General features: G+C 42.2%; 3 protein-coding genes across 5 annotated transcripts; 1 reads left to right on the top strand and 2 right to left on the bottom strand.

Annotated features, from left to right (window-relative positions):
• Positions 1-6,967: 6,967 nt before the first annotated feature.
• cpsf2 (cleavage and polyadenylation specific factor 2) lies at positions 6,968-14,667 on the bottom strand. 2 transcript variants are annotated; one of them, XM_062411755.1, is made up of 15 exons: positions 14,528-14,667; positions 14,019-14,185; positions 13,236-13,395; positions 13,042-13,147; positions 12,818-12,947; positions 12,622-12,737; positions 12,154-12,341; positions 11,769-12,059; positions 11,568-11,668; positions 11,020-11,223; positions 10,788-10,940; positions 10,186-10,408; positions 9,558-9,872; positions 8,698-8,832; positions 6,968-7,406 (listed from the first exon to the last, which is right to left on the bottom strand). In XM_062411755.1, the coding sequence occupies exons 2-15, from the start codon at positions 14,165-14,167 to the stop codon at positions 7,314-7,316; spliced, it is 2,364 nt and encodes a 787-aa protein (XP_062267739.1). In that variant the 5' UTR covers positions 14,168-14,185; positions 14,528-14,667; the 3' UTR covers positions 6,968-7,313. The 2 variants fall into 2 exon arrangements, with proteins under 2 accessions (XP_062267739.1, XP_062267740.1); XM_062411756.1 differs by having other exon boundaries at positions 14,019-14,182.
• A 208-nt stretch (positions 14,668-14,875) lies between these two features.
• LOC133973211 (NADH dehydrogenase [ubiquinone] 1 beta subcomplex subunit 1-like) lies at positions 14,876-16,588 on the top strand. Its single transcript, XM_062410925.1, has 3 exons — positions 14,876-14,960; positions 15,852-15,996; positions 16,431-16,588. Exons 2-3 carry the CDS (start codon positions 15,857-15,859, stop codon positions 16,465-16,467), a joined length of 177 nt encoding a protein of 58 aa, XP_062266909.1. The 5' UTR covers positions 14,876-14,960; positions 15,852-15,856; the 3' UTR covers positions 16,468-16,588.
• Positions 16,589-16,685: 97 nt separating this feature from the next.
• riox1 (ribosomal oxygenase 1) lies at positions 16,686-21,265 on the bottom strand. Of its 2 annotated transcripts, XM_062410923.1 has the most exons (15): positions 21,133-21,252; positions 20,356-20,511; positions 20,088-20,281; positions 19,852-19,951; positions 19,384-19,497; positions 18,965-19,071; positions 18,571-18,678; positions 18,459-18,493; positions 18,165-18,343; positions 17,943-18,047; positions 17,720-17,861; positions 17,435-17,555; positions 17,171-17,270; positions 16,994-17,080; positions 16,686-16,826 (listed from the first exon to the last, which is right to left on the bottom strand). In XM_062410923.1, the coding sequence occupies exons 1-15, from the start codon at positions 21,217-21,219 to the stop codon at positions 16,767-16,769; spliced, it is 1,695 nt and encodes a 564-aa protein (XP_062266907.1). In that variant the 5' UTR covers positions 21,220-21,252; the 3' UTR covers positions 16,686-16,766. The 2 variants fall into 2 exon arrangements, with proteins under 2 accessions (XP_062266907.1, XP_062266906.1); XM_062410922.1 differs by having other exon boundaries at positions 16,994-17,270; positions 21,133-21,265.
• Positions 21,266-22,551: the final 1,286 nt, after the last annotated feature.

Below are 22,551 nucleotides of genomic sequence, written 5' to 3'. Positions count from 1 at the left end.
CGTGAAATTGGAATGACGGTTTTCACAGGTGGCGGCGCTCTCCTGTCAAGCGACAGGCAGTGGCTCGGGGAAAAAGGTTATATCTGAGAGGCTTTGCCTTTTGGTAATGAGCTGCACATAAATAACTTCATTACTCTTTTGTCGGCAGAGCAGCAGAGAAAAGAGCAGGCGGGCGAAGAGCAACCTTTGCTCCTCGCGAAAGAACAGTGGAGAGTCCCATTCAGACGGACCACAGAGGTCGTGCCAGCAGAAACATGAAGCCAATTCACACGATAGCATCAGAGCTGCAGAGTTACACTAATACAGCAGCAGTACACCCGAGAAACAGAGGACAAGCGAGGGTGAGGTCTTCATTCACTCAAAGCTGAAGGTGTGTGTGTGGGGGGGGCAGCAGAGTCAATGAGCCAGTAGATTTCCCTGCTGCGTGATTCCATCGCCCTAAACACCTCCGCGCTGGACACACAAGTCCCAGCCACTGTGTGGTAGGAGGGAGAGTAGGAGTTGTTAATGTCATAAGCTTATTATTCATAAGCAGGCACGAGGACGGCAGCTTGATTTTCTCGTGGAAAACTTACCAGAAATGTTTCAAAGAGCACTGCACCAAAAAGGGTTCGGAAAAGAGCTTTTTTAAAAGTCTGAGCAACTCAGCTGGAAAATGTGAGTCATCTTCCTTTAAACTGCACTGTGTGAAAAACTGTCAAAGGTTTGGTGAATAGTCTGATTGCTTTTATTTCAGTTATTCTTAAATACAGATGCATATGTTTTTCCAAACAATTCAGTGTTATTCAACATTCAAGACCATAAAGCAATTTATTTTTATATTAACTAATGGATTAACCTAACCCTAACTTTTATGTTACTGTATTTTTGTGGCATTTACACGTTGCAATACGGTAAAACAACACAGTAAATTACTTAGAAATATTAACCATAAAATAAAAGTATAAAAATATTTTGGGGTATTTACACTTAATATAGAACTTGAGAAGACTAGAAAATAAAAGTATCTTGCTACAGTGCTGATCCTTCTAATGTAAATCTGTTTCTTTTGAGTATCTGACTTAGAGAGTAAAATGTTTAGTTGCTTGAGTTCCTTCTCAAAGACTGAGAACGACCAGTCACATCTGAAGAAGCTGATCCCTTCAAGGCGACTGAGTTCCGGAGTCCTCATGAACTAAATGCCCTCCAGTCTTCCAGGTCTCTGAATAATTCAAACGATATAACGTTCAATCACGCTCCTCTCCGCGCTGCTGTATGAGCACATGTGACGAGGTCAACTTCACTCGAAGGTCACAGGCTTCACCTGGACGTCTTAATGTGCATCTCTTGGTCTTCATCAATGAACAGGGGTCAGAACTAACCGGTCAATCATCAACCAGGTCAACTGATCATCTGCCACCGAGCACCAGAGACTCAGGGGGTCGGAAGGATCCAGGATGTGGTTGTTCTACATTATCATACACATTATCACCAAATACATACACAATGGCGACCCCTACCATTACATCACATAATCATGAGGCCCTGTTTTGAAGACAGGACCAGAGTTCAAGGGTTTAGTTTTTGTTATTTGAATCTGATTACCACAGACAGATGATCATTTAGAAATATTCATGCAATGCACAGAATGGGAAAACGTCATTGAGGGCCGAAGCTTGTTCATTTGAAATTTCCAGGTTTTTACTTGGATCTCAGTCTCCCTAAATATAACAGATTTTCTTTCATCATTCATACTAAAAAAAAAAATGGATCCGGCCCTTAGTCTGGAGCTGGGCCCAAATTCAATGAGTTCTGGCTCGTGCTGCCTCCTTTTACCAATTCTCATTACAAATATATTCTGTAGTTTTTGCCGAATCCTGTAACATGTCCTCCTTACCAGAGGTCTATATCATCTACGACCATTACACCAGTGTAAAAATACTCCATGACAGTTAAACTCCGACGTGTCAGGCCCTCTGCAAAATCCCAGAAAGCATTGGACTATTTAAAAAGAAAATGTATTCTTGTTCCCAGTGAACGGTCCGATGCAGAAAAACCTCATTATGTTGTGCCACAAGTTAAAGCAAGCAGAATAATTTGGACTCGCAGTCTGACCGAGGTCTGCAGGCCCCGACTCAGAGCGCATCTCAACTGAACTGCACCGAGATAAATGGTTGTAGCACGGCGTCACCGAGTCCTCGGCCCGGCACCTACTCATTTTCACATCAACATCACTCCCCGCCAATGATTCAGCCCTATTACACGACCCTGTGTCACGGAGTCATTCGTGGTGTATAGGAGAGACGTCTGCGGGGGTAAACACAGGGAGCTAATCCTCCTCGTGTTTCCCGAGCTCGAATTAATCATCGGCAGGGTCTCCTCGCAGCTCTCAAGGTGGTGTCAGCCGTGTCACATCAGATGAAGCCTCTTCCCTCCTGATGTGCCGAGCGGAAAGAGCAGGGCCCCGGCCAGGTTGGATTCTGCTGACTGGCTGGATGCAGTGCTCTAAGAGGCGAATACTGCACTCGCCCCGGGAGCACGTTTCCTGAGCGCATCACCTTCAGTTACAGACAAGCGAACGTGCAAGTCTGCTTTGGTACAGATGAAGAAGAATGCACTGTTTGTACTGGGAGCCAAGCAAAACATTCTCATGTGATCTGCCCTAAATATCCAGCCTCATACACATGATCGTTAAGTCATCCACATGTCTGCGCCTGAGAGCCAGCGTGGATAAGTCCCAGCCGTGAATGAGGACCAACAAAAGGCATTGTTTCCACAGAAAGGCAACATGGCAGCCGCCGCACTGTGGACAGCGGATAAGAGGACAGCCAGGGCCTTTGTGGGTTTGTGCTCGTGAGCGTTCCCGCTTTGTGGACAGGGCGTGAAGAGCAGGTTGCATAAGAAGATCTCCTCTGTAGTGGTGTAATTCAGAATTCATGCTCAACGCAGCCCCACTGTGTGTATTTCAAAGGAGTGGGTGAGCTTATAGGTTTCCTTCACTCGAGCACCATATCCACAGGAAGATGCTGGCTCACTGGGATTATATATTGATGGAGGAATAAGGGAAGGGATGGAGGGGAAAAGCAACCGAGGCCCCTTGTAGAGAAATAGGAAGTGTAGAAAATGAATGAAAACAGGAAGGAAACGTTTCAACTTACTTCCTAAACAAACTGATTTTTACCAAAAAAAATGTACGACATCTCAGGAAATGCGGTTTTCACTTGCCGGCCGAGAGTTAGAGTAATAGATCAATACCACTCTGATATCTGTGTGCTGACCACAGAGCATGGAGCGTAATTTATTATGACATAAAGAGATGTAGCATACGACACAGAAAAGACTAGCGACACAACTACAACTCTCTAAATCGCACAATGTCTCTTAATCCTGAAAACAAAAGGTGGAAATTGGGGTTTTACTAGGAATGAGCTGAATTCATTATATCTGTGTTAATGATTTCAATTTAGACGTAGCAGGCATTTTTTATTAATGGTTCATTTACAATTCTCAAAAGTTTGCGATGTCTTGGTCTTGGAATGAGAAATAGGAGGATGATAACTCTGTTTGTAATCAGTCTAACAAACGTGAATGAGGCCAAGAACAATAAGTTGTATATTTATTTCCCAAACTATCAAACTCATTCTTTAAGTTTCTTTTTCTAGTTTCCTGAACCATATTTCCTCTTGTTATCTCTTGTGGAAAATATCATGAAATCTTGGAGAACAAACCGTGATAAAGCTCCACACATGCGTGAAGTCCATTTGGACCGGGTGACACCAGCAAGTTCCACTTTTAGACATCATGGGACTTTTGTGCCTTATGCTATGTTTCCTAGAAATCCGTCCCCTCTTCACATTATTACACTGATGTCATTTACATTAAGTGGTCTGCTTAGCGAGGAGGCCGGGAATTCAGAAGGGATTAAATTCATTCATCCTCCAATCCACACGGATGAATGGGCACACACCGCCAAGATGCTCTCTTTCCGAGTGCAGCTCCTCGCTAACGAGTGCGGCGTGAAAGGCGAGCGGGCGGCCGCCCTGCAGCCAGGTTACCGCTTCGTGACTTGATGCGGCGCGACAGATTGACGGGGCGAGGTCAGCGGGAGCACTTGTTGAGCGGGAGAGCAGATCTCTCGCTCGGCCTCCAGGGGGCAGAGCGGCCCGCGTGGCGCCCAGGAAAACCCTGCCCCCCCCCCCCCCCCCCCCCCTGTGCTCCGGGCTTAGCTGCTCGTTACATTAAAACAGGGGCTTCTGTGACAGAGTCAGCATTATGAAAGCTAAGAGGATTAGCTGATGGACATTTCTGGCGTTGCCGGTCAATTATCAAAATGAAAAGCAGTGACTGGGCAGGGCTGGCATGCTCTATGGCACAGAGGAGCTCCTCTCTCTCCCCTCCCCACCTCCATTCCAGCTCTGTGTCGCTCGCCCCGGCCCCAGTCTGTCACAGGTCACTGTGGTTCAGGATGGAAACAAAATAAAAAATAAAGAACTAAAGGCATCACTGGTGTGTTTCTGAACATGAAAGTTATTTTTTGTTGTTGAGTGTCTGTCTGTGTGAGCGGCGGATTAAAAAAGAGCATTTAAATTTTAATGTTTCTAAAGTGCAAGACTGTACGTTATGCAACTGTGTAAAAAAACAGGCCTGCACGTCAGCCGGCCATCCATCCGTGCTCAAGTCTCACTCCTCCAACCATGTGCATGATCACCCCCTCACACACACAACACACACAACACACACTTTCACAGCTCACTTTCACTGTCCTACTTGCGTGTGTGTATGTGTGTATGTGAGTGTGTGTGTGTGTGTACCTCCTGCTGTGATTGCTTAACAGGCTATCAGTGTAGGAGGAGACTCCATCACCGAGCGTGTCGTCACAACTGTGGGCACGTGTGAGAGCTGGAGAGCTGGGGGGATGGAAGGGGGGGGGGGGGGGGGGGGGGGGTGATGGAGAGGTGGTTTGTTTTGGTGTATCCAGATCTAACACAGGGATTCAAACACAACACTGCAAACCTAATCATCCGAGCCGAGGTGCCACTGCGGCCACGCTCCCTCTTATCACCCAACTTTTCTAATGCTGCAGTTCCACCTCACCGGGGCCCTGCAGAGGTGAGGCCGTTTATCCATGTGTGCCGGAAAGAGATAAGAAAAATAAAACTGCTGAACCATCTTTCTATTATTTCATTTACTTTTTTTTATTGCAATGTCACAAACGCTGCAGTCAGGGAACATAAAGAGGATATGGTAATCCTGGCTCACAACACAGCAGGCTGAGCTCCATTCAATCCCAGTTATCACTTCTGGCACAATGTGATCTCGGCCCCGTGCTGCAGATGGTGCAGCTGCACGGGCAGATTCCATGTGGTTTGTTCAGAGGCCGCTGAGATGGAGCTGCAAAATGTCTCCATCTGCTGTTAATGCAGTAACTAGTTGAGCTGGTATCAGTGCAGCTGGTGTGGTGATAGCACATCACACCTTGTGCAAACAGGGCTGGGTAGTGTTACGTAATGTTTGGTGTTTGGGTGTCAATGTTACACTGTTTGATACTTTTGTTTTAGGAATATTTTATTTTTCCTCCCTTTTTTTACATTAATAAATATATAATATACAAATGTGTTTCATCAATTTTACACCTGAAAATCAGGTTACTGGGCATGAGGCCTCTTTACAGCATTTTTAGAGTGGCGTATTTCTATTTCTACTCTTTAGTCTTTAATTGGCAGATTTAAAATCATGTTAGATTAGAAATGATTGAACAGATTGTGTATTCAGAAATTTGTACTGTGCAAGAGTCAGTCTGTGTTTTCTGTTTGTCCCATTATCATGTACCCGATAACTCAGGAGCTCCACGAGGGGATTTCTTAAATTCCGTGCAAACGTTCGAATTTGGTGGTCAAAGGTCAAGATCCCTGTGACTTCACAATATCGTTTTTTTTTTGCTTCATAGTCACCTTATCTTAAAAACACCTTGAGAACATCCAGGCACAAATGTTACTCCCAAATTACCTGATAAGATGTGGGTGGTCAAAGGTCCGAGGTAAATAAACATGAGATCTCAAGAAAGCCTTTACATTTGTATCAGTTGATTCAAAGATGAACGAAGGTCACAGTGACCTCTGGAGAAAAATGTATATAGAATGAAATTGCACTGGTTTTGTTGCATCTTACATTTGTATTCTTATTATTTTGGAGGTGTTTAAAAACCAAATGACACAACTGCAGTGTTCTGCCAGACACAACTCATTGTTTATGTATGTGAACCCGTCTCCTGTGACTGCAGGAGCTTTATGAGTTTTAATATTATTACCTTGCCGGACAGAAATCCTGCAGTCTGAGCTGTGGAGGAGGAATCGTCCAGAAAGGGGAAGTGGAACCTTAACGCAATGGAGGATGCTATCGAGCTGCGTTTTAGACAGTGCAGGATCCACCTTTTTTCAGCCTGACCTATATAAGGGACAAAAAAACTCAGCACATCTCCGCTGCAGCATTTCTCCTTTTCATCCGTCTCCTGCAGCTTTTCAGACTTAATGGAAAACGATGATTAATAGCTGGTGTATCTCTAATGTTCTTTCTGAAAATAGCTGCAAACTTTGTCTAAAAAAACAAGGTTTATGATAAATCTGGAAATATACTATCAAAGAATGTTAACATTGTTAATCATCATAAATTCAGCCTTTGTAATGTTCGGCTTCTGGTGACATGGTTGGAAATGTGTAAATGATTCGTTTTGAACAGAGGTCATAGTCAAAGGAAGGTATTGCACTGTATTACAGAATATGCAGAGGTGTTCCTAATGTTTTGTTTTTCCTACTTAATTAAATGAGGACTCTGAATACGATGCAATCTATCACAACACATGACTTCACTGTGACCTAGTTTCTGAACTACTGATACTTGGGAAAGCGACATTTTGATTTGCAAGTATTTCAATTCAATACCCAAACTAAGCAATGGACCCCTGAGACAACCCTTTCACAACGACGCACAATTGAAAAAGAAAAAACAAGACTGCTTTTAATGACAGGACATGAGTCGGCAGTCTTTCCTCATTACTGTTGAACGTAGATGATATTCAGTCTGTGATCGTACAGAGAAACAATCTACCTCCAAATCTGTGCAGTAAACTGACAACAGCAAAAAAAGCACATTACTAACCGGGGAGAAAAATATATAAAATGGAAAATGTACAAGAAGGTCTGCAGTAAAACAGCTGGAACCGCCCACGGGGGGCAGAGGAAGCCAGAGCGTGGTACACTCTTGTCCTCTGGGTAAAGTTCTCATTAAGGATTGTCTCTGTTTCGCCCTGGAATAGTCTGCTGCTGCTGCTGCTGCTTCTACACCACGGCGTACTGCTGATACAGCAGATCCCGGATCTTGTAGTAGTCGTCACACAGGCAGCCTTCCAGCCCGATGCGTCCGGCCTCCGTCTGTACAAAGAGCACATAGGTCACATCGGTCCTCAGAGAACATTCATTTACACTTTGCACAACATGGTTTCACCTTTAAAAGTGAACGTAAAAGCCTTGTGCAGCACATGGCTGACCTCGAAAACTACATATAAAGCTATGTTCCCAATTCCTTCTTACGGACTTACGAAAAAGATCTGCCTAACAAATCCAAAGCCATCCGGATTAAACACACACACATACACTGTACACACACATACACACACACCCACACATATATATATATATATACACACACACACACAACCACACACACACACTTCTTTAACGAATCGGTTCTCTTTGATTTCACTTTCTGGGTTGCATCTATTTTTAGTTCTTGTCAATTATGCATTTTGTTGTTGGTTTCCTGGCTCACTCCGTCTTCTCCTTTTACTTCCATTGTCACGTTCTGCCTAGGATTCTTCTGTGTGCATCTGGACTGAGGCTGTATTTGTTTCTCTTTGTGTTTAATGTTCCACTTTATTTCATTGTGTAAGTTTAACTGAAAATGTGGTTATTCCTGACTAATTATAGTTAGATAGTTGTAAGACGTTTTGTGAATCATGACGAATCCAGTTTTTATCTCAAACAAATTAAACGTTGATTTTGGTTTGTTGTCAGTGGGACAACATTCAGCCGTGCGGTGCTACTTCTGATGGCTCACAGTCAACAGAAACTATAAATACTCATGTCTAATGGAAATGTATTCATTCCGTCTGTCTGTTGACATAAATTATTCCTCTCATTAGAGTGGCCTGAACTGGCGAGACCTTTAAAAGACCTTTAAATTTACTTTTTGAGTCATCCTGTGTGGGCACTCGATTCCTTTGGTTTTATACAGGCCCATTCATTCTAAGTTCTTTAAAATTTAATTTAGGTGTCAAAACTTCTACAGATCTTATCCAAATACCAGCAGCTGAACAGATACAGATCTATGTACCAACACGATACCAGATAAAAGTTAATTTTTCTTTCGCAGAATCCCTTCTTCTTTGCCACTCCAAAGTCAGCCATTGCTAATATTTCACCATACAAAGTCCCACAAGTAAAATGGCAACGTGCACTTTACGCAAGACTCCATTTTCAAGCTATTTTAAGGAAGTAATTGTGATATATTTCTAGATATATTTAATTGGATTGTTTTTGAGTTATGTAAAATTAGATTAATTAATTGATTAACAATTCCATACAGGGTTAGTAGCGTGCTATTTTTTAAATGCACTGGTATCTGTAGCAGACGGATGGTGCGCTCAGGGAGAAGGACACTCACCCTGCGGACGGCCACCATGTTGTTGCACACCAGAACTCCTCCCACAAACTCGGCCTGGATGCCCTCTCTCAGTAGGACCTGCTTGAAGTCAGACAGGCGCGGCTCGTTGATGAACACCGACTGATGCCCGGCAATCTAGAGGGAGAACAGAGGAGTCAGGCTCTTTCTTGGTTTTTATGTGAACTGCACATTTCACAGGATCAAGTTCCAGTCGCTGTCAACGAGTTCGTCCTGGGATAAACGCTACTCTGTGACTCACTTTGTGGAAAATGAGCTGAGGGAAGTTTTCTTGAATGAAAGACAAAAGCAAAACTGTCTCTATTGTTTATACTCTGATTTATTAAACTTAAGTAATAAATGTTCCTCTGACGTACAAAAGCCTGTTTGGGTCCAGCCTTCCAGTTTGGTTGGTAGAAAGTCACTTTAAATATATGTCTGACTCTTTAGTTAAAGAGACTTTGTTTTGTTTTGTTATCCCTGCTTATTGTCTCTTGTGCTACTACTTGTAATTTAAACTGGAGTTTATGGTGTGTTTGTACAAGCACATATTGCAATATACTTAATTTCCCTTAGGGTCAATAAGGGAAGTGAGTCAGTGAGTCATCTATCCATCCATCACACAACTAGTGAGCTCATCCTGATCCAAAATGCAACTGGGCCATGAAATGTAAGACGAAAACATGAATCTTTCATAGTGCGGATCCTGAGAGTTCTGTGTAGTAGCAGACATCTTGTGTTTTTATACATCAAGTTCACTGATTAAGAATTTTTCTATGAAGAAGCAGTAGTTGAGGCAATATTTTAACTGGGTAATTTTTTACAAATGCTGAGAGTGAAAAAGTCTGTTTGTGTTCCCTCACCTCGGGTGGAGGCAGCGGCTCTAACATGGGAATCACGTCACTCTCTTCAGACAGCTCCTTCTCGTCCTCTCCGAACAGGCTCTTGAGGGCTCGCTGTGCAGCCACCGCTGTGGCGCTGATGTCGATGCCGAGATCGGAGACGACTTCCATGGCCGGGTCGCCCTCCTCGACGTCCTCCTTCACTCCCTCCTCCAGCATCACGCCGGTGTCCACCTTCACCACGCGCATGTCCAGCACGCCATCAATCCATGCCAGCTCCGTGTCCTTGGCTTTGCAGAACTGCAGAGAGCTCACCAAGGAGTCCTTCAACCGCACCTTTATCATGAGAAGACGAGATTGAATGAAGACACGGGCCTCTCGTGGAAGGTTGCTTATATCCACTGACACAGTAATAGCTAAATAAATCAACCGTGTGGCAGTTTAATTTCTTGGCTCTACTGCCCAGGAAGGGAAAAATGCAACAAAATGACCTGACATAGAGGGATCCATCAAATGTTATTATAGCAAAGTATTTATGAATCTACAAAACACATTTAAGGATGGGATATTACACTTTATTCACCAGTTCTTAAAGAGGCAACTGAATTCCCTCCAATAGAGCAGCATGGCCTGACTGAGGCGTACGTACCTGGTAGATGTGTGTCTCACTGGTGGCGTCTATGGTCTCCTGCAGTTTGGGTGTGTAGACCTTGATGTCCTTGCTGAAAGCCTTGCAAGACTCAGCCAAGTCCAGACTGGCTTCTGGTGGCCCGTGAACGATGGCTAGCTGCCTGGGCTTCATCTGATTAATGATCTTCTTGATGGAGTCGCCGTCAGAGCGACCTTCGTAGTCTATGTACGTTATTCTCGCTCTGCAAATGAACAAGGACATGTTTTTTGAATACTGCAGATTTGACACAAACTACAAAAGGATAACAGAGTCTACTACAGAGTCATATGGGCCAGGAGTGAAAACTGATTGGATCCACCCCCATAGCAGAGCAAAGCCAGGTGTAGGTGGGTGTAAGAGGGTTTTTTGACCAGATGAAAAGGAGGCTTGAGCTTCACTTTCAAACATTTACACTCATTCACACCGGGCGGCCATCCAACAACTACAACACAATACTGTACTGTTGGCCACCGACCAGCTGTGAGGGCAGAAGACTCACCTACACAGTATTATGCGAATTAAAAACCGACACAGACCCTAATCTCATTAATATGATTTCATAGCTTTGGATGGACACTCACTTAATTTCGAGGTTTTCTACACTGGAGATGCATTTGGTGGGAACGACCGACAGATCCTGGTCCATGGGTTCATCACCGTTGGTCATCCCGGATTCAAGTTTGCTTTTCTCCTCCTCTGTGGATTGCAGTTCCGGAACCAGAAACTCCTCTAGCCTGTGAAAACGCAGAATTAGTTTTCTTTCAGCAACAGGTTCGGACAATCTCATGTGCAAACGTGTCAGTGTTGTAGTACCTGATGATTTCCCCATACTCGTCCCATTTGATCCTTTCCTCGTGTGTGGGGAACATTGGATATGATTTTTTGGCTTGTTTGAAGAAACTGCCTTTGCGGTTCCCCTCGCTCTTCATCATCAAGTCATGGTGTTTGTTTTTGACTACTGCAGGCTGGTCCAGATCATCGTCCAGATCACTCTCATCGCTGGAGTCCACGTCCACCCTGAAGGAGCAGTGAAATAAACAGTACAACTGAGTTCCATTTTCCACGGGCAGAGAAACGTTTTTTTTAGATTTGAGTTTTTATAAACGTTGTCTTCATTATGTCATGACTCATCCTCCATTTACAGATTTGCATTTAAACAGACCGTTTTAGACTTGGACTCTAAACCACCATTAGCATTTCTGGTGGCTTTTTCACATAATGAGCTGTTTTAGTTTTCATCAGACTGTAAAATTACATGGAATAAGGGTTTTGTGATCTAACCAGCAAAATGCATTATCGAGAAAAGACAATTAACCCATAAACCACCTAAATTAATGAAGCGTCTCTCTACTGGGACTTACTCTTTTGCTTGTTCAAGTTTTTTAGCTGCTTCTTTCTTTTGTTTGTCCTTTTCCAGGAATTCTTCCAGCTCCTTGCCTTCGAGCTTCACTCTTTTCCTCACCTGTTGTAATGAAGAGCAAAGAATGACATATTTTGTTGTTTCTTTATCTGGAGCTGAATATGAGTGAGGAGTAAATCAGCATCACAGCCACTGGTCTCACCTCCAGATCCAGCATCTTCTCTCCAGGGTTGTCGATGAGGTAACGGGCCAGGGTTCCAGGTGTGGTGCGGTAGGTCAGGATGATGGAGTTCTTGGCATCTTGGCACCATTGGATGAAGAGCTCTCGAGAAAAGCCAGATTCGAGGTCTGGCTGGCTGCAGAGCACCACCTTGGGGCTGGGCACCCGGGCCAGGTCTGCCAGACTGTGACACAAGGTCAGGTGACGAAACTGGAAGGGGTTGTTTCTCTTGTCCTCGAAACACCTCATGAGTTTGTCACTCATCCACTCGACCTAGGAACAAGCAGTAGATTATAAGAATGTTATCAAGCTGCTGGTATCTGCACAAGACATCTTCTAACAATAAAATGTGACCAGTGAATGTTACCTGGGACTTGGAAAACTCCACCACGTTGTAGCTGACATTGTTTAGCAGAGCGAGTGGGTAAACCCCGAGCCCAGCATCCTTTGTCCTCCAGATCTGGTCCAGGAGCTGAGCCAGCTCTAACACGCGCCCTGCTGTATCCACGGCAATCAGGACATTACCGTCACCTCGGAGGGTCTCCATCACATTCGCTTTGAGGAAAAAACACATAATATAAGTAATTTAAGGTAAAATATCATGCAATTTCATCCCTGTCTAACAGAGCTGGGAAAAAAATCACGTTATTTACTACACATTTATAAACAAAACTGTCTTAAAGGACAGAAAATGAGACGTTAAATGACAATTTGCTTTTTGAAACAATAGGGTCAATTTGTATGATGACTGGAATGTGTTGTATTGATGAATAACAAAATAAATTAATACACAACCGTACTGGACAACTACTATAGTCTTCAGGAGTATACTTACTAAGGAGCTGCTCATCTCTTTGTTTACGACGTGGCTGCACATATGTGGCATTGAAGGAGTCTGTAATAAGTAAGGAAGGACGACTGATGCTCTCCAGCGTACAGCCATTCAGGTGGCTGGAAACAGAAAACAGGAAATTAACTAACAGCCTAATAAAGAATCCCTGTTTACATGTTTATCTTGTGTCTGAGCGTACATCTCTCTCTTGTGGTTGAAGTCCACGGCATAAATAATCTCCTCCTCCTCGTCTTTCACAATTTTCCAAATGGTGCCTCCAATCATGTGACCGGCCGAAAGCGGCGTGATGGAGAGACCATGTCCTTTGCCTGTGAAGTAAAAAGAAAGATGTCAGAGAATTTGCTGGTTGTGATACATAACCCCAGGTGACTTCTGCCCTATACAAATCTGCAACTCTCTCACCTTTCAGGTGGACAATCTGAGAGTATTTCAGCTGCTGGATTTTATCAAAAGCACAATCCACATCGTCCAGAGTGAAGAGCTTGAAATCTTCACTGTTGTTTCGAGACTAAAGAGAGTAAGAAATTATTAAGAACACAATTACAGCAATGCAACTGAGATCTACGTGCACGGCATTTTTGACTACTTCTCCTTACCTGATAAAGATCATACATGAACATCTGACCCATCTTATAAACAGGAATTGTGGCATAAATTGGACAGTTTAGACCCAGTTTGCCCACAGCGTAGGGCAGGGCCCCCAGGTGTAAAGGGTCAGGGTGGGACAGGAGCACAGCATCGACCTGATGAACATATCTGAGGAGGAGAAAGGATATTTACACATTTTGCAGATGAGTTTTCCGAGAGCGCACGTAAAAACATAAACACGTCGTACAATCCAAACTGCAGTAGATCCAGGAGAAGTCTTTGTATATATGACATTTAAATGTGAACAGTGCATGACATGAGATAAAGAGGGATCAAGAGATAGAAAGAGAGGGAGAGAGAGAGAGAGAGAGAGGACGAAAGGGATTCTGCTGACTGAATCAAAACACATTTTCAAGTCACCAATAATCAGATGCTCATATGAACACTGAAACTGGTTTCAGTCCTAAGAGGAAATACACTTTTACTTACTGTAACAGTTCTTTTTTAACTGGCTATTAAACAATACCAACCCCGAAAGGGATTTCAGTGTATAACATTTTCCCTAAAAAAGGGAATGTTGTACATAAAGAGACAGGATATCAACTTGATTGGATTAGTTTACACTGCTAAGGCCTATTGTTAACATTAAATAAAACTCTGCAGAGGTTTTACTTAGATTAAGAAAAGAGGAGACCAGAGACTACTATTAAAGGATTCTATCTATGTCATATATTGTTGTTATATCATCCCTCTTGGCTCAATCTAGAGACAGAATGGAACATCATAGTCACCGTTTCATAGCATCGATGATGTCCATGGAGAAGTTCTCATCCCAGCCACAGTCCAGGAGGAAGCGGAATTCATCCACCTGCAGCAGGTAGCAAAGGGCGGACTCCTCCTGGACGCCTGACACGGCGGTCAGCTTGATGATGGACGTCATTCTTCTTCAGATTTCCTGCTGAAAGTTCAGGGGTGCAACAGGCGGATGAGACTGAGCCAAAACACAAATCACCACATGGAACTAAACATGAGCATCACGGGTTAAATGCTGTGCTTCTTCACTCAATTACCAACTAAACTCCCCCGGATCATTCAGTTAAAACAATGGAGCTGCTGTCAAGTGGAACCTTATCATAGAACAACAGGTTTCAGAGCATTAAATGAATGAATTAGAATTTAATATGGATGCTAGTAGCCGTTAGCCCACACACAATCAACAATGGTGCGGATTTAGCATGCTAGCTACATGCTAATGTGGGGATATAAGTGACTTAAATCGCGAAAGGAACGTGCAACACACCGTTCAATGTGACCCGGTACAAAGTCTCTGTCGGTGGAATGGAAAAACAACAGAGTGGCGTCTCTGTTATTCCGACTTTAGGACATTTTGACTCGCGGCTTCAGGAAACACTCTCCACTCGCCGACATGTTGCCGCTGCGTCAGTGTCAAAGTGCAGAAGAGCGTACCACATTTAGAGGGGCGTGTAGGAACGGTTTAATAACAAAACAATACATTCTCATTATTTAATCACTCAAGCATGAATTAAAAAACACCCGATAGATCATTTATTGAGTTATATAGCTGTGATGCTTAAACAAATACATTGCGGTAGTAATTATGTCTGTAGTTTATTTTCCTGATTACGCCCCCGTGACTTAGTTGCGCAGTTGGTACAGTCCGGTGTCCTCTGTTGATAGCAGAGCTAAAGGCCGCAGCTCGGTGTGAGAACAAGGTAAAGTTCAGACTTTTAAATCCCGTTTAAACCTCATTAGTGTTTCAGTACTTGTGCTTTAAACTGTTCGAGGCACTAAAGTGAACTACCTGTTCTAAACGAGACACGGTTCTTAACGTAAACCAGACGTTTAAAGCCGGATGCTAAATGGCTGTCCAGCTAGCTAGCCAGGCTAGTGGGGGGTGATCACAGGCTGTAAGCGTTTAACATGTGTTTTTAAAAGTGAGCAAAAGCTCAATTTCACTTTGTGCAAATGGTGAAACGACCGCAGTGAATATGTGTTGAGGCAGAAGCAGAATTTACTGTGTTTTCATTTATGAAGCTGCAAGTTGAGGCGATGTTGAATTGTATAAGTGAAGTGTTTAGTTATTCTGTCCAAAGCATTCATAACATCGAGTTTAGGCTTAATTTAAAAACCTGTCATTTTATTATGCAATAATACATTAATAACATTAACGTAGCATAATGCCTCCTTTTTGCTAAATAAATAATGTTGCATTTATTATGATGATATTTAGTCGTATCTCCCAGTCCCACTGTCTCCAGATCAAATCCCTTCCAAAATATGTGTTCATTTACATGCTGAGAGTACATATGGTTTAAAGATGTCAGCAAATGTAGTCGTAAAACAATGTGTCCTTCCTCAACATGTACATTTAGTTTTTAGGGGCTGTGATACTCTATATCACTCAGTTTAAGGCAGTTATATTATTGTAATGTATCGGTTGAAGTCATGTTCTCATATCAAACAAATTAATCTATCAATTATACGTGTGGGAATGGATAAGTGACAGCTTTAATCACTCTACATATGTGCTAATGTAAACACTGAACAGAGTTGATCAGAGTAAAACTAATCTTGTATTGTGTCTGTTTTTATTATTTCTGTAGGAACCATGCTGAAATTTGTCGGACTAGCGCGTGAGCACTGGGTGACCGTATTGGTGCCCATGGGTTTTTTGGTCGGGTGGTACCTCGACAGACAACAGGACCTGAAGTTGACAGCATTCAGGAACAAAAGTGTTTTGTTCAGCAGGTAAGAAACAACTATTACCTACCTGCTATTTAAGTAAAACAGGCCAGTGTATTAAATATCAGGTACGATTCCTGCTGCTCTGAATCAACTTTGATCCTTTTATATGTATTAAGTTGTATTGTTGACATGCAGTTGTAAATGCATCAGCTTCTCAATATCCCTCCGACCGAATACTTTTGGTTTTCATGAGTTGATACAGTCATATCAAATCACTGAGTTCAGCCTGTAGCTGTGATGAAGAATTTAGAAAAAAAACCTTATGATTTAATTGTAACTGTTCAAATATGGATCCTACATTTTCACAGCAGCCTCAGAGTGTGTGAAGTGAAAGCAGAAGATTTATTGCGTAATGCACTGCTTTAAAGAGGTCATCTTATGCCAGCAGTGGTTCAGGCACAAACGTTATGTAACTGTCTAATTTGTCCTCTCCATAGGGAGCTGAAGCCCGGTGAGGAGGTGACCTGGAAGTAGATGTGTCCTGTGGTGTGAATGACTGATGGATGTCCCTCAAACCAGATTATTTAAGAAGACTCCTACACTTTTGCTTTTGAGTTGTATCAACCAATAATAAACATGCCCCGTTCTCATCCAACTCAGTTTCATTTTCTTTTCTAAAAACGTTCTTTCATAAATGGCTTGTTCAGCACAATCATTCCAGTAAAGCTAACGAATATATTTGGGACAAGAAGTGGTTTGAATCAAAGACTGTATTTTGTACAAAGGCAGTTTTAATCGACTCATAGTCAGCATGGTTAAAGAATCTTAGGCCATTACAGAGGTTCGTCAGTGTGGATGATCCCCTTCTCAAACAGCAGCTCGGCCAAGGCAACCTGGACAAAAAGGAAAAATATAACTGGTCAAAGACGAGCTCAGATATTCATTATCTGGACTTGATATTTTTGCGAAGATGGGATGTATTTTAGTCTTTAATGCATAAAGTTCCTAAAGCAAACCCCGTAAAACAACTATATAATGCAACTCATATGTAAAAATTAACCTTGTCCTCTGCAGCATCGCATGGGAAGCTTCCTACTTTCATAAACTCAGGGTAAGAATGGATCAGAAACTCCACGGCGTACGTGTGCTGCAAGAAGAAACAATGATTAGTTATTGACACCGTCAGCAGAACGCTGTGTTCTACACATGAGATTTGCAAAGATCTTCCAGTGTCTACCTCCGCTTGGATTTCAAAACTCTTGGGCTCCTCTTTGTGGTAAACTCTGGAGTTGTCTGTGGTGTAGTAAAGATGAACGGCTTCTCCATCACTGCATAACCTGGCAAGAGAGAAAGCAATGAGTGAACTACTTCAACAAATACATTTTAAACATTGTTACTTTATCAAATTTCTGCTTAACTGATCATTGCAGCAGGTAAGACACTGAACTCATGGTTGTCTGATGCGTATGCACAGATTCATGATTTTGAACAGTTCTATTACCTGGCACATTCGGCGCGGAGGACTCGGACTCGGGTCTGCAGATTGATGCGTGCACCCACATTCACAACTTGCCCACACTCCCACGTAACAGAGGCTCCTTGAACACTGGTGACCAGTTCCTCTGTAGAAGATGCAGAGAATAGACTGATCAGTATTTAGTCACAAGTCGAACACCTTCCTAATCTCCAGGTGGAATAAAAATAAATAAATCTAGCTGCAACTGCTTTACAAAATACTCTGGGAATCTAGCAATAATAGCTGTACAATAAAAATGTGTTTCCATACCTGGAGTCAGCATGGGAGGGAGGCAGTCATGGAGGAAGGCTCTGGCTTTCTGATCCACGGCGGCGTCGACCGGGGCGAAATTTTTAAGCCTCTTTATCAGATTCTCGATCCGGGAGAAGAATTTGATCCTGCGTGGGTCCTCCTGCACGGGAAGGACTGGAGTTAGTAAATGGTGAAAGGACAAAGGAGTGTCGCCGCTGCTGAGAAAGAACGGCCTCACTACCTTTTCAGAATTCTGTACTCCCATGTACGACAGGTAGTCCAGAGGTAAACCCTGTCTGAACTCCACATCCTCCTCCATCGCTACTTCCAGTGCAGCTGGAACAACCTGGAAAGAGCAGCTGGTGAATTTACAGAAATATTCAAGATGATCTGTTCTCACTCCCAGCAGAGTCTCTGGCTGAGAACTGAATACAGCCCCTCGTCTTCATCCGTGTGTATTAACCTTCTGCAGCAGATCGCCCCAGCTGTTCTTCTGGTAAGAGGAGATGGTGATGTGCAGGGAGTGAGCGTCCGGCAGGCAGTCACCCTGGTGGATGAATCCTCTGGGAAAGTAGAGGAGATCTCCGGCTTCCAGCACCACCTCCAGGATCGGCCGCCCAATGTTTTTCTGATCGAAGTTCTCTGGAGAAGGAACGCAAAGAATTCAATCTGAGAAACGTTGGTTTATAAGCCGAAATTAGAAAATATATATAATATAATATAAAAAAAACTGTTAGTGAGTATCTACTTTACTCACTGCTTGAAAGCACAGGCAGCACCTCGTCGTCTGTCCTAAAAAAGTAAGAGGAACAACTCAGAGTGGAATCCTTCATATATGTGTTGTGTTTAACTTTGTCACTGTATCTTACCTCGGCTTGTACACTCTCCAATGTTTCTTCCCTTCCAGCTGAACCACAAACGCCTCAATGTCGTCATAATGTGGAGCAAAGCCTTGTGTTCCGGGTGGTGTCAGGTAACTGGTGAAGGCAAACACAGACATTTAATACCAAACCAAAAACTACAAGGACAGAAGGTTGTCATCCCTCGACAGTCCCTTGAAATTCAATCAAGCTGCAAAAATTTTGTCCCACACTCAGATATCACTTCCTCAAATGTATGTCAGATTTTTATTTCAGGATCCATTAATTATTTCCCTGGAAATAGGTGAAAATGTCACACATAAAAATAACCTCTTTGTTTGGAGCTCAAAACTGAAACACTAGATCTAAATATCTCTGGTGTGCTTTTGTCTCTGCTTCTTACACGTTGGCTCCTGCCATGCTGCCGAACTGCTCCTGAAGGATGGACAGCACGTTCCACACGGTGGAGGAGAAAGACTGAGGATTCAGCAATCGGAGGGAACAGCCACTCTGTACAAATAAAAATTGAGATACAGTAAGTAAGTATGATGATTGCTAATCTGCTGTGAGAGCGCTGTGCAGATGGTGCACTGATTTGGTTTAAGCGGGAAAACTATTTCTGACTTGCAACAGAGACAATGTGTTCCCGAGGAGATAAACATGCATCTCACTCCTGCTGCACCTGATTTTGCAGCCAAGGGCCCAGTTATAAGAAACATAATCAGAACCATAAAAATGCATAATTACTTTAACATAGCATTAGAAATAACCACGTTCTGTAAACATACAAATCGACTGCCTGCGTCACAGCATCCTCTTTACCTCATAGAAGTTCCACACGGTGAACGGCAGAGCTCGCCCTGGAGGATTGTGCGTCTCCCTCTTGCCGTTGGTGTAGCTCGTGACGTCCAGGTTCACGCCGTACTGAACATCCTCCTGCAATTGAAAAAACATATGAATTTCTGTCTTTATATGAACTATACGATTAGATGAAACTTTAGTAAATTTCCTTGATAATTATTAAACACTCTAAAGAAAAGAAAGAATGAAACATTCAAAAGTTTTGGATGTACCCTATAAGCGTGACCTGTCTCCTAAAAAATAAAAAATAATCCTCCAACACTTAATCCAGTGAAAAGCTGAGACTGAACTGTGCACCTCCACTTACGAAGACTAGATACCTGCCACTGACTGCTTATAAACTAATATACTGTGTAAATATTTATATATAGTCTCTGATAAATGCAGTATGATGCAAAGTGATGAAATCATTATATTCCAGATTCTTACCTCTCTTAAGATGCGATCGAACTCTGCTGTGGAGAACAGCCCCTTGTAGTAATGTGGATTCTTTCGCTGAACGAGAATGGGCTTCTTTTCCCATGTGTCCCTTATGGAGGGAAAATATGTATACGTTGAGAAAATTGTTACTTATTTTACTTCCTTTGCTCAGTAAAAATTTAAAAAAAATTGCATTTGCTGTAAAATGCAATCATCATTTTGAAAATGTGTAAACACCTCAGTACCTGAAGAAAGGTTTGACAGGAACAGGGTGAATGAGCCACCTGAACAGTTGGCTCGCTCTCTCCCTGCTGTTGTTCACTCTCGCCAGCTCGGCCAGCAGAGTATCAACCATTTCACCGCCAGCCTCGCCATCACCGTTCACACACTCCTCCTCTTCCGCCTCCTCTTCCTCCTCCTGCTGCTGATGTTGCTGCTTCTAAAACACAAAGACTCCGTTCAGGTTGAGAAGAAGAAGCTGTGGTCATCCACGAGGCATCTATCTCGTCTTACCTCTGTGCTTCTCTTCTGTCTCTCCGCTCTCGGTGAAGCCTTCTGCAGCTTCTTTCTCATCTTCTTTTTCCTCTCAGACTTAATTTGAGCTTTAAGTGCGTTGGCCTTAATAACCGCGACTCCATTTTCCTTTCTCTTTCTCTTCTTAGTGACCACCTAGAAAAAAATACAAGGAAACATAATGTCATACAGTTGGAACGGTAGATGATCTAGTTTCAGTTCTGTTCCCTCTGAAAAAAATTTCTTTAATGTATATAAACTAATATGTAAAAATGTGTTGAAACACTCAGTTATGTTTTATACCTCCTTTTCTCTGTAGGAGCATTAAATTATGATTAATACTGATATTATTTCATAGCCCAGCCATAGATAACACTTGATACCTTTTTACATTATGAATATGGTCATCCCATGGTAGCTTTGTATCAAACCACACACACAAAAAAAATAACCATTACTGTTCTGGTTTGCTCTATTGAAAACGTGAATGCCTTAGAATGGGACCATTTCTTAACCACATTAACTAGCTCTTGTATTGTTTTTTACCAAATTTTGATGATACCTACAATTTCCCCCCCTTTTCCACAAAAAAACCCAATATTATTTCACAAAAGGGAAGAAATACTGGGCTAATGACACTACCCTGTGAAGTTCCACAGTCAACCTGATGAGGCTGTACTAAAATGTCAGTCGCATGGTGGTGGTGGTGGCAGCAGCAGCAGTAGTTTTAGTATTTGATGAGAAAAAAGCAGAGGTGTCATGTTTATTGATTCCTACCTGAGGGGGGGTCTTCTTCACAGGTGGAGAATCGTCTGTTGGCAGCGTTTGATACAAAGCAAAAGCAGACATGTGTGTTCTCTCCATGATTCAGGAGGTTCACGTCATCACTCTGCGACTGCAGCGAATGCAGCCTTCTTCTTCTTTACATTTAGCTGCCCATCGGGCTCCCTACCGCCACCTGCAGAGTCACAAGACATCAACAGCAGATAATCCAATCCTTAATGTTAATATAACTGCTAAAGTTTGGCAGGCTGTCTAGTTGGCAGGACATCAACCACCTATAATATCCTATGTACATTTTAAATTAAAATTGATAAATAAAATGTTAAAATATATATATATAAATAAATATAAAATAAGTTAAATATAAAACATGTTTATTAAAAAAAAAAATTAGATTTACTTAATTATCCTGCGTAGTTGATTTCTGCGCAGGATGTACGTAGTTGACTCCTGCGCACATTTAATTTAATTAATTAATTAATTTTTGTTTTGTTTTACATGGTGTACGATATTGTGCAATGAATAGGTGGTTGGTGTCCTGCTAAATTATGGTATCAATATCTTGTTTTGTGTGTGTCTGTGTCTATGCTGCTTTTGATACACATTTCAGAGAAAACTCTGTATTTTCTACTTGACTACATACATTTGACAGCCTTACTTAAAAGTTACTTTTATATTTTTGGATTTTAGATACTGGATGATTTAACATGCTTTAAAAACCTATTGTTAGAGAATAACCCAGTAGTTTCCAACCTTGGCTTCTTACACCTTACAAGAATCACAGTGTGGGAAACATTTAATTTAATATAATTCTGAAAATTCATGGAAAACCTTCTAGCTTATATTTGGTGATCAAATAAATGACATATTGCTCCCATCAACTAGCACAAGGAGTAAGGTTCAGTCATTACTCATTAATCAAATCAAACCTCCGGCCTCCTGAACTTTACTTTGAAGGTGAGCTGTCTCTCTGTCCCCCTCTGGATGGTTTTGTTCAAGTTTAGCTTCTCAGGTGGACTTCCACTTCATGCACAGACCAGGTGAGGCCTCACTTCTGCACAAATCTACCACAAGAACAAATCCCTGGATCTTTGCTGCTTAATATTACTTTTTTTTGCATGAAACGTGTTTTAAAAATGAGGTATAGTCGATTGATATCACTGCATTAATTTTCATACTTTCTCACTAAAACTCACTAAAATATTCTTCAAGGTTTTGAGTTGGAAAAGTTTGCAACAATTAGAATATTATAAAGTGATTATAAAAAAGTGATTATAAAATAGCAGTGTATGTTGTTGGGATATAAATTAAACCAAATAAATATATATATATATATATATATATATATATATATATATTATGTATATATATATGTTCCACTTTTTCCACCAAAAACAATCAGGTTAAAGTCAC

The sequence above is a fragment of the Platichthys flesus genome, chromosome 18 (genome assembly GCF_949316205.1).
Source record: "Platichthys flesus chromosome 18, fPlaFle2.1, whole genome shotgun sequence".
NCBI lineage: Eukaryota > Metazoa > Chordata > Actinopteri > Pleuronectiformes > Pleuronectidae > Platichthys > Platichthys flesus.
The sequence above is the reverse complement of the archived record's forward strand: the minus strand, read 5'-3'. Positions and strand labels throughout refer to the sequence as shown.